Source organism: Bos mutus, chromosome 8 (genome assembly GCF_027580195.1).
Source record: "Bos mutus isolate GX-2022 chromosome 8, NWIPB_WYAK_1.1, whole genome shotgun sequence".
Taxonomy (NCBI): Eukaryota; Metazoa; Chordata; class Mammalia; order Artiodactyla; family Bovidae; genus Bos; species Bos mutus.
Genome location: NC_091624.1, coordinates 9,598,363 through 9,610,186, shown reverse-complemented (window position 1 = coordinate 9,610,186; position 11,824 = coordinate 9,598,363). Strand labels below are relative to the sequence as shown.

At 54.1% G+C, this 11,824-nt stretch overlaps 1 protein-coding gene across 4 annotated transcripts in view; it reads left to right on the top strand.

The window, feature by feature from the left end:
- Positions 1-11,824, top strand: part of COL27A1 (collagen type XXVII alpha 1 chain) — a 153,136-nt gene that overhangs the window by 15,385 nt on the left and 125,927 nt on the right. For all 4 annotated transcript variants that reach the window (XM_070375041.1, XM_070375040.1, XM_070375042.1 and 1 more), the window contains exon 4: positions 7,928-7,981. In XM_070375041.1, the coding sequence (XP_070231142.1) occupies positions 7,928-7,981 (54 nt within the window). The remainder of the gene's footprint in view (positions 1-7,927; positions 7,982-11,824) is intronic.

Sequence of the window (11,824 nt, the reverse complement as noted above, 5' to 3'; positions counted from 1 at the left end):
GGGAGAGAGGCAGTGGCCCATGGGCTGTGGCCGGGTTGCGGCTGCTTCCTTGGACAGGACAGGCCCGCTCTTGTCTGTACTCGTCCACACATCTCATGATTGGTCTTCCAACCCAGCCCTTTCATCTGGTTTCTCTTACCTGCTCGCTCCTGTAAGACATTTGATCTGTGGGCCCTGGTAGAGGAGTTTGGGGTAAGAAGGGTCAGGGTGAGCGCGACAATCAAGGGAGAGAGAAAGAACATTCCACGTGCAGGAGACGGTCTTGGGCTTGATGCCTCCAGCGTGCCTGGGACTGTCTCCAGGGGCAACGACCTTTCTGCAGCTGGAGGCCAATTCCTCCGGGTGGGGGGGATTGATGAGATGGAGTTTCCAGAAAGCTCGGGCCTCCGCTCTCTTCTGCCTTGGAGATGACCACCTCGTGGGTTCCTCCTTCCCGGGGTCGAGTCTCCCGCCAGGCCCTGGGCTTGGGGTTAGGCTCCCTGCAACGTGGAGACACTGGCAGATACTGGGAATTCCCAGGCCTTACAAACACACTTTATGAGTTTTAATAATCATGAGGAATAATATTTATTCAGTCTGTCTCCAAGGGGACTGAGAGTCCGTTTTTATTATAACCATATTGTAGAACTTATGGAAATTGTATGCATTGCTTTGCAATTATGTCAACATTCTGTTCAGGTCCCGCATTCTGAAGTTGGCAGGGTAGGGAGCGGGGAGCCGAGGGAAGCAGACTTCTCCCCGCTCCAGGCTACCCAATCCTACTCAGGCGCCAGGTACCTTTGGCCTGTGACAGCTCAGCCTCCCAAGCTGTGGGGCTGCCAGCCTCGCTGGCTGTGAGGTTGAAAGGGGGTGAATTGTCCCCCTCTGACAGAGGAGGGTGAAGTGTAGGGTCTCCACCCTGCCGAGTGAAGGGGGCCAACCCTGTCCCCCAGGGCTGTGTGTGATGTAGAGCGAGAGAGGCCATGGCCGAGCCTGCAGAGTTGGAGCAGGAGCAGGTTCCCAGGGTGTAGGCTCTGCCTCGGGCATTTCCGGCTGCCTGAGCCGTGGACTCTCCTCCTGGAGTTCAGTGATGCAGGTCAGCAGGAGGTGAGGCCTCTTGCCAGAACTGGTCTGGAGCTCCTCCCACCCTGATCAAAGAAGGTGCTGGAGTTGACCTGTTCCATGGATGGGTGCTTGGGGTTCATTCAATTCACCCTCGCCGTTGTACAGGTGGGGAGCCTAGAGACGGGGTCCAGAAAGGGCCAGGGTTCACTCAGAAGCCACACAGCATGTTGGAGGCCGAGCTGAAGTTTACGCCCCGGCTCCAGACCCCAAGATCAGCACGTTGCAATCCAGCCCTTAAGTGTGCACTCTGAGATGCTAGGACTCAGGGCTTAGAGGCCGGGGGCTTGAGAGAGGGAGGCCGTGTCCTTGGCCTCAAGTGGAGTGCTCAGTGTCTAGAACGTCTTCTGTTTCTATACCTAGTGCATTCATGAGTTATTTCCACACATGTAGCATCTTCCTTTAGGACCTTGTAGAAACTGGTCCAGAGGGTAGGACGTGTGCCCTGACCCCTGCTCTAAGAAGGAGAGGACCAGGGCTGGGGAGACAAAAGACTTGGCTGAGGGCACCCGGAATGATCTTGCAGGAGGAGTTGGGATGCAATTTCTGCGGGGACCATGGCTCTTCCTGCTCTTCCAGCCCAGAACAGATGAGGGCAAGAGGGAAGACATCAGTCTGTCCGGGTGCCATCCTGCCTGACGTCCTGTGCAATCCCCTCATCCCGCCTGCCCCCCAGCTCGGAACCTAATCTTACTCTAGTAGGAACCAAGACGCTTCTAGAAGCTTTGTCCAGTCTGCTGTGGCAAGCTGGTCATTTATATTTCACCAGATAGCAGAAATTATTAATCAAAGTGGTGTCTTTGAACAATAGCGACAAAAACTGATTCAGACAAGTGTTCTTCTCGTCTCCCGTGTCCCCACCCAGAACCCTCATATACATTTGGGATGTAACCCCAGCAGAACGGAAGCTGCAGTGCCTGGGCATGAGATTTAATTGTCTCCAGTCTGGGCACACACCAATCTGGGTTTAAATCCTGACTCCACTCCTTACTAGCTCTGCAGCCCTTACCCACACTAAGCTTCAGTTTCTGCAGAATGTAAGAGGATAATAGCTCCCACCTCCTGTGAGGAAGCAAGTTGAGGGATCTCCAGGGCCGCCTGGGAGTTCTAGATTTGTTGGGTGGTATGGGGAACTTCTTTCCTCTCCCTGAGGCTGTCTCTCCTCTGTGACTGGCTTTGGGAGAATTCCCTTCTTAGAATTCACTGCAGGTCCTTTCAGAGCCTGAGAAGGTTTTGTTTCCTTTTTTGAAAAAATAATTTTTATTTGTTTATTTTTGGCTGCGCTGGGTCTGCAGTGCTACACGGGCTTTTCTCTAGCTGTGCACAGGGGCTTATTGCAGTGGCTTCTCTTGTTGCAGAGCATGGGCTCTAGGGTACACGGGCTTTAGTAGCTGTGGCTTGTGGGCTCAGTAGCTGTGGCTCTCGGGCTCTAGAGCACAGTCTCAGTAGCTGTGGGACACGGACTTGGTTGCTGCACCGCATGTGGGATCTTCCTGGACCAGGGATCGAACCTGTGTCTCCTGCATCAACAGGCAGGATTCTTTACCACTGAGCCACTAGGGAAGCCCCTGAGAGGGTTTTCAAGGCTGTATCTGACCTGTTCTGCGTGGATCTCAAGGGGCACGGGACAGACTGGCAGAGGCTGAGGCACAGCTCTGGGCCCAGGCTGGCCAGGAGTTGTAGCCACTTCGAGAGGGAACTCTGTGGGAGCCCTGTGAGCGGGCGGGGTGGGGGGGGGAGCATGGAAAAGCTGAGCTTGGCCTCGGGTCAGTAGGGGCGGGGAGGCTGCGGTTCACAGAAGCTGCACAGAAGCTGCACAGAAGCCCCACGCCCAGGAGGAGGCGAGTCAAGGCCTTATTTATTCACGCTCAGGCCGCTGGCATTTGCACGCCCTTGCACTTTTTCCAAGCGTCACCTCAGGGAGACCCGGCTGAGCGCCTGGCCCGCAGCAGATACTCCATGACTATCTAGGAGATGAATGAAGGAATTTGATCCGTACGAAAAACAGGTTGTCCTGACACGCAGGCCAGGCTCTTTGAAGTTACACAGATCTCTGCTGCCGGTGGGGTAAGAAGGCACGTGGAGTGCAAAAGCACACAGAATTTGGAATGACCTGAGTTTGAACCATTTCCTTATCCAGCCATCTTTTCCTTCTTTCAACAGATGTTGAATGAGTGCCTTCCGGGTGCTAGGTGCTGTGTGACCTTTGGCAAGTCAGTTGACCTCTCTGAATCTTAGTTTTTACCTCTGTAAACAGAGGGTATGGTACCACCTACTTTTCCAGGGCTGGGTGGGTTGTCTGCCTCCAACATTAGAATCTGGGTAGTTGTGGCTGGTTATGAATGTGCTGATGGCTGAGGCAGGGGCATTGTCACCCTGAGAGAGCCAAGAGCTTCTGGCATAGGAGGGCCTTTATGCTGCTGGCGGTTAGGAATTAGAACTAGATCTTGAGTCGTTTACCCCTTATGCTGGCATCATCTAGGACACAGGAGAATAGAGAAGTGTTTGCTTTGTCTTTGGCGTGTCCTTTTTGAGCTCCTGCTGCGTGCCAGGCTCTGTGTGGAGCAGTTTGCATGCTGTATCCTGTGGCCCAGGCAGGGAACAGTGTAACTGAGCGGAGTTTAAGGAAGTGACTGTTTACAGAGGTGCGGGCACCATCAGGGGTATCAACAGGGGCTGGAGAAGCACATGGGGTCCCACCTGAAGGTGCAAGAGGAGGGGAAGGTATTGCCACAAGCCAGTGCGTTAAAACATGAACTGGGGTCTCCGACAGGAGCTGGAACCAAACACAGCAAGGAGGGAGAAGGGAGAGAAATACCCCACCCACCCTCTCTTTCTACTCTGCAGTTTCTTGCTGGGCCCTCCCGTTGACAAGACTCAGCCAGAAGCCTGGGGGTGCGGCCTGTAGATGGGGGCTTCCCAGGACACAGAATGGAGTTGGAGAGCGAATGGAGAATACCCGGCACACATACACGTTATCTTGGAGGGGGGGGTGGGAAATGGCTATTGTATTCCCATTTTACAGTGGGGCAAACTGAGGCCAGGAAGCACAGGGAGATGAAGCAATTTGCTCAAGGCCTCACTGAAAAGCCCTGTCCCAGTAGGCCCTTCCCTAGAACAGAGACTGGGGAGAGCTCAGCGCCCTGTGGGCTAACCTTGGGAATAATCTTGAGCTCAGATAGTTAGCGATGGAGGAGCCTTTTGAGATCCCCTGCCTCCCCCCACCTGGCTACAGGCACCGAGCAGAGTCCTGAGAATGAAAGGGCATTGCTCAGGGTCACCCAGATGTTAGCAGCACAGTCAGGACTGGACTCGGGTCTCCCAGGTCCCAGGCCTGCGAAACCTCTCTTGCTTGCTGCCAGGGGCCAGGCCAGCCAGGACTTCCTTCCTTCTGCAAGGCTTGGCAGGCGGGCTATTGTAGCTGGACACAAGGGTGGACTTGTTCCGTGGGATGGGGTTCCCCGAGGCCTGGCTGCTGGGGGCCGGGACCCTTGGGGAAAGCCCGGAGCGGCTGCTTGGTTGTGTCCATGGCTCTGTTTGCACGAGCCCCGAGTCCAGGCCTCGCCCACCTCCCCCAGACAGGCCTGCGGCCCTGGCGCCCCTCCCCCTCAGTTCCAGGCCCTCTCAGAGGCCCCGTTGTTTGCAGCGTGGAGTGGAAAAATCCCACCCCGGCCTCGTGAATCATCCCAGAGTCACTCGCTCAGGCTTCAGGCCTTGGAAAGAAGTGGCAGCAATTTTCCACTGCATGGGGAGCAGGCAGGGTCTTGGATCAAGCGAGAGGGGCAGGGGGCATCCAGCCTCACTGAGTGTGGGAGGGTGGGACCTGGGAATGTGGCTGGGCAGCCCGGCTGCCATGTCAAGGAATGTGGCTGTAACTGACGTCACCAGGCTGGGCCATGGGTCCTGACTGGCACTTAGAGTCTGCTCCTCAGATGTTGGGGATGAGGTCAGACTCCAGGCTGGATGCCCCCGTTTCTGGGGCAGGAAACTTGCCAAGAGGGTGTGTTCAGGCCTCTGCAGTAGCGGCCCTCCCAGGGTCCACCAGGGAGCTACACCCCGCAGAGACTGTCCCTCAGTGGAGCGCTACCCCAGCCTTCACCCCACTGGGCCTTGGCCACCTTCTCTGGAAGCTGGGCGTGATCTCACCTTTTCTCTCCCGCCGAATAACCTAGAAGAGGAAATCATCACCACCCAGAAATTCAGGAGATGCCCAGTGTTGGGGAGGTTCTGGGATGTTCATTTCACAGATGCCTACAGAGGAGAGGGGACTTGCCCAGGTTTGCACACCTGGTTACAACGCACCTGGCCAAGATTGTGTGGTGCTCCCCAGGATAGGAGAAGTCAAACCCAGCTTCTGTGAGCTGTGTGGCCTGGAGTAAATCACTCTGCCTCTCTGAGCCTCTCTCTGGTTTCTCATCTGTGAAAAGGGCTTGGTCATGAGAATGATACCTACGGGAATGCTTGGCGTCAGCCCCTGGCATTTTCCTTTGATTCTGGGTCATTTGGAAGAGGAAGGCTGAGGAAGGGCCTTCCAGGAAGGGAAATCTTTTGCTCTCCCCCAAAACAGATGCTGAGGAAGGTGGCTTGACATTTTGAGCTGGGGAATTTCCAGCAGCTTGCTTAACAGAAACAGCACTAACTTTCTGGGCATGAACTGTGTGCCAGGCACCAGGATTAGCACTTTTTATAGATTATCTGTCAGCGAGGTGCTCTTGCAGCCTCATTTTACAGTGAAGGAGTGAAGCCTTGGAAACTGGAAAGAATTCAGCCAAAGCCACTTAGCTAGTAGGAGGGGGTGCCCAGTGTGGCCCCAGGGCCCTGTCTTATACTGCATTCTACTGCTCCTCAGGGAGAAGCAGAGAGTAGGCTGGCCTTGATTCTCAAACCTGCAGTGGTAGATAGAAGACTAGAAACTGTCTACCCAACCCCTAGGCTCTGGATGGAAGGAACGCTGCCGGCTGCCAGTTTGGCCAGAGGTACTTGGAGGCTTGAGGTGCCCAGGACTTGCCTGAGGTCACGCAGCAGCCCCCCTCCCTCCAGCTGGGGCTCTTTCCAGTGACCCAGGGGCCTTGGTCCCCATATCTGCCTGTCTGGCTCTCTCTTCTGATTTTTTTTTTCACGGACGAGCAAGCACATGGTGTTCACAAACCAGAACTGTGAGCCGAGGCTGCCCAGTGTGAGATCTGGATTAATTACCAGCCAAATCGTACTGGGTTTTCAACACCGATTCTAACTCTGGGCAGGAAACCTGGAATCTCATTGATGGTTATTTGAAACAAATGAATTCCCCAGGCCTCACACATCCTCGAAAGCCTGGCTTCCTTTGAAAGTTCTGCGTTCAGTTCTTTACATCAGGCACTTAGTTAATCCTCCTTTACGCCTCTGATGTAGGCAGGACAGTAGCCGTGGTGCAGGACAGCCGCGGAGACTCAGGCCGAAGGCCCTGTGCCAAGTCTCCAATAGCGAGACCGGGATTTGAATAACGGTCAGCTTGCGGCTCAGCAAGTCTGCTCGGGTGCCTCGCTTCCTATGGGAAGGAAGAGAACTGAGAACACGCAAGTGCTCCCTGAATGCCACGTGGCAGGATTGGGCGTGTCTTATTGGGGAAATGGGGGGCCACCGAGTGGTGTTGAGCCGGGAGATGCCTTGGGAAGGTGAACCTGGCTGTGTGGAGGAAGACTGGAGAGGGCAGAGGGTGGAGGTTGGGGAGACAAGTGAAGGAGGTGATGCAGGTTCTCGGAGGGTGATGATGAAGGCTGCACCCGGCTATGACCCCTGGACTAGGTGGGACGTTTGAGTGACAGTTGCATACTAGGCGCTGTGTTATGTTCACCATCTTGTTTCACCTTCGCAATAATCCGATGCTGCTGCTGCTGCTAAGTCGCTTCAGTTGTGTCCGACTCTGTGCAACCCCAGAGACGGCAGCCCACCAGGCTCCCCCGTCCCTGGGATTCTCCAGGCAAGAACACTGGAGTGGGTTGCCATTTCCTTCTCCAATGCATGAAAGTGAAAAGTTGAAAGTGAAGTCACTCAGTCATGTCCGACTCCCAGCGGCCCCATGGACTGCAGCCTACCAGGCTCCTCTGTCCATGGGATTTTCCAGGCAAGAGTACTGGAGTGGGTGGCCATTGCCTTCTCCATAATCCGATGAGAAGGGTATTATTGCCCGATTTTTTAGGCACAGGCTGGTTAAGGAACCTGCCCAAACCCAGCTGGTAGGTGGCAGCACTGGGAATTGAACCCGAAAGCCTTTGCGTACATCCTTTAGTGACACTGACTCTCTGTGTGTGACTCAGAGATGCTGGTGTGACCTTGGACAGGTCCCTTCTCTGCTCAGGCTCTGCAGAGAACTTGGCTGAACTCTGAGGTCTTTTGCTGTTTTAGTTTCTCAAACATTTGGCTGAGGCTTGGGGAGAGAGAGATGACTCATATCCCATTAATTCCTTTGAGGAGACCATGGTCTAGTGGGAGAGCAGGCTTCTAAGCAGACAATTCCCCAAATAAAATACAGTGGCCTTTAAAGCAGAGGGATAGAGGGGACTTGGCCCAACTTGGGGGAAGGGATCAAAGAAGGCTTCCTGGAGGAGGTGATACCCTGAGTTAACTATGTAATGAAAGATGAGAGCTTCAGAGACCAAGAAACAACAGCTGCAAAGACCGGAAAACCCCAAAGAGCAGAATTCCTCTGGCTAGGACCTCAAGGGACCTCTCTTCTCAGCTATGGGGTCTTCATGCCCAGAGCTCTGCACAAGTTTGTTGAATGACTACCTGATCCCATTCTATTCTGCCACGTGGCACTGATGCTATCTTCTTGCTTTTTATTCAGGGTCCCCCTGGACTGCCTGGGCTTCCTGGACCCCCTGGCGCACGGGGCCCTCGGGTAAGTGCTCACACACTGTGCTTGAGTTCTGGTTGGTTCTGTGTCCTGCATCTCTTTGTCCCTGGAGCCCCAGCTTTGCTGCATGTACTCATGCTCTCTGGCATCCTTTTCCTCTTAGTCCATTGGAGTGGACATGGGGCTTTTAGGGGTCACTGGGTGTCCAGACGAGGCATGGGAAAGTGAGAACCTCTTTCAGGGTCTCAGCTGTCCATTGTGGGTATCACCCTGGGCAGCCTGGAGTAGAGTAGGGGTTTCTGCAGATCACATCCCCTCAGCTGATGGGCTTTGGTGTTCGGCTGGGAAAAAAGCTGACTTGGAAGAGCATGACCCTTGCATCCGTCTTCCCATCTCTGCTGGGCCAACCTGGGGTAGGATGCTGCCAGAGGCAACCAGATGGGCCATCCCAGGGATGGGGTGAGCTCCCCATGCTGAGAGGTTCAATTAGAGTCTGGAGGATGGCTTGGCAGGGCTTTGGTGGCTGATAGGAGCTAGCCTGAACCTCGGAGTGGAAAATATTAATAGCTCTGGTCTGTTATGCCTGGCGTGTCACTTAACGCTGCCTTATTTGATCCCCTCTCCTTCTAGGGCCCCCATGGGCCAGTATGATCACTCTCATTTAGGGATGAGAAAACCGAATAACTAAGAAATGGAAGAGCCAGGACTGGAACCCAGCTCCTAACCATATGATGCGGGGACTCCTGAGGGTCCTCTTGGAGAGAAATCTCTCCTTTTCCCAAGGGGGCTCAGACCCACGGCGCCTGGCATCTGTGCCCAGGCTGAATCAGCCTTTCCCACGCTGGGTGCCTGGCGAGGCCCTGGCAGAGATAGCTGCCTGGGGCATATTTTTAGCTCTGAGCCCAGCGGATGGTTCTGGTTATGCAATTACTCGAGCCCTAGTTCCCTCCAGACCTGGCCCTGTGCTCCCTGGGCCCAGAACTCTGGAATCTGCTGTCTGAAGTGGCATTTCCTCCTGGCTTTGGAGTCTCCATGGAGCACTTGCCCAGAGCTGGGGACCACAGAGATATCATGGACACTGCTGGCCAAGGGACCTTGTTGCCTGGGACCAGGATGAGGCCCCAGGACCTAGCATCCCAGGTACTGGCAATCTGTCTGGGTCTCTAAACTCCTCCTGAGCTCCCAGCTTCTGTAGGACTGTCCTCCTGACCCGGCATATCCTCCTTTGCAAACTCCTCCTCCATCCATGGCTCAGATCAAATGCTCCCTCCTTTTCTGATGATCACCTTCTTCTTGGAGCTCCTGTGGCAGTTAACTGCCCGGATTCCTCGGTAGAAAACTCACATTGACCACTGAACCCTGTCACCTGGGTGGCATATGCAGGATCCCCTCCCAGCTTTCTAGCCTTCTTGAAAATAAGTTCCAGCATTATCCCCATTTTACAGGTGAGGAAACTGAGGTGCAGAAAGATGCAGTTACTTTGACTAAGGCCAAGCATGGAGTAAACGCTAGAGCCCAGATTGAACCTGGACAGTCTGACTGCAGAGCCGATGACCTTAAACTACCTGTTGTGCTGCTTTTCCCTTCTACTTAGCTGAGCCCCTCTGGGCCAGAGACAGGTCCTATTGATTGTTCTTTCTTACCTGATGCCTAGCAAAGTCTCCTGCATCAGAATGTGCTGGGCAAATGGTTGCTGATGGGTTCTAGTCTAGGAGTCAAGAACATTTCCCATGAGAGAATGGATGCATGTACATGTATGGTTGAGTTCCTTTACTATTCACTGGTAACTGTCACAACATTGTTTGCTAATTGGCTATACCCCAATACAAAAGAAAAAAAGAGTACTTCCCCTCAAGAAGCTGTGTGATCTTAGGCAAGTCCTTTCCCTATTGTGGGGCTCAGTTTCTGCATTTTTAAAACATGGAATCCTGGTAAGGCATTTCCAGCCAAGATTCCTCCCAGCTCTGAAGTTCTTCAAGTGAGGGAATGACTCTCCTGACATTCCTTTCAGGCTCTTGGAGGACTCCCCCCTCTCTCTGGAGCCCATCACCCTGTTTCTAGATGGGAAATTCCATAGATCATAAAATTCCAAAGATAATACAATGCTGGGACTAAGCAATCCCAGTTCCTCGGTACAGATGATGGCTCTGGGGCTCTGGGAGGGGGCTGGGCCTTACCTGAGGTTCCCCAAGCCTCCGTGGCTTGGCCCTCTCCACCTCTGCGTACTCCCTGGCCCAACCAGGGGAATCCCTCAGCCTTCCTCCACTCAGCTTTCTGGGCTGCAGCGTTTGTAGAAGCAGTCTGCTTGGCTCCCAGTCAACTATGCAGTTCATTTCTCTGCAAGGCAATGGCTGGAGAGGGGAATGAAGGTGGGGGTGGGAAAGCAGGAAGCCCCCACCTCCCTGAGGGGTAGCGGGTGCTCTAGCCCTCCACCTTTGGGCAGCTGGGGGCACAACTGGGGAGAAGTAGTCATTCCTGACCTTGTCCACCTTGTCTACCTCATCTGGTTCTGGGGTACTGGATGTGAGCGTCCCCTCCTCAAACATCCTTCGTCTAACCTTTTCCAAATTCAGGTTGAGCTCTGAGCTTGGATCCCAGGAGCCCAGACTGGGGTGAAGCTCTGAGGTCTTCCAGATTCCTTAGAGACCATGAGTTTCCCGTCATTCATGGAATTGATGGGGAGACTGAGCCTGGGGAGAGGGGAGACCCAGAGCTGGGACCAGGTTGCATCTAGTTGCCAGGATATAGCATCTGGTGAAATATCAGGAAGGGGCTGGAGGGCTGATTATTTTGGAGGTTACCCATGACACCGTTATAAATCCCCTAGGCTAAGTGAGCGTCTGAACTCGGTTCCTCCTTGACATGGACGGGGAAGGGGAGGGTCCCAGCTCAGGCATGAAGGAAGAGGGAGGTGCCTCGGGCGGAGAGTGATAGGCTGCAGCTGGGAAGTTGGCCTTGAAGCGAGAGGAAGGAGGCGAATTCATACACAGCCAGATTAGTCAAGAGGGGCCACGGATGAGGGCAGTGTGTCTGGAGGCTGTTGTGGTAGGGGCACAGCTTGAGGGCACCCTTGAGGTGCCTGTCCCCACCCTTAGTGCCTCAGATTATTCCTATTGGACAAAGACTCTCGGAAAGTAGTTGACTCTTAGGACTCTGTTTATATTACTGGGCTGCAGGATGCTAGCCCGGGGCCTTTGCAGAGAAAGTGGACATAAGGCCCCAGCTGTTATAAGGGACGTTCAAATATGGCCTGGGAAAATCTAGTGCCACGAATAAGCCTTGGACTTGAAGCCAACAAACTAGGTTCCAGCCCTTGTTTGGCCACCACTCTGCTGTGTGACCTTGGCGAAGACCCTTTGACTCTCTGGGTTTAGTCTTCCCAGCTGTTTCATGGTCCCCAAGGGACTCTGTAAGCTCAGAACATGTAGAAATCTAAGGGAGAGAGCTCTGACTACCGTGGTGGCCATAGAAGAGACACGCCCTTGTTCAGAGGAGGCCGAGTACTCCCTTGACTGCGCGTGCAGCTCCAGAGGCTCGTGTAGAGTCCAGTTGGAGTCTGAAGGGTGGAGAGTTTCCCTTAAGCAGGAGGAGTCCCAGAAGGTTCCCTGGAGGAAGTGGCGTTAAAGCCAAGTCTTGAAGGATGGGTTGGATTTCATCTGGAGGTGATGGATAGGAAAGGCATTCCAGATGATGGAACAGCATGGCATAGGCAATGTGAGGAGGAAGTACCAGGCGTGGGGCAGGGCAGCCAATAGCTGAGTGTGCTCTGAGTCGAAGGAAGCAAGTGTGGGAGGGGCTGGTGGGGCCAGGTGCAGAGAGTATGGAGAGGTGATCCAATTCAAGGGCTTGTGCTTGGAAGCTGCACATCTGAGGTTTGTCCCTTAGCAG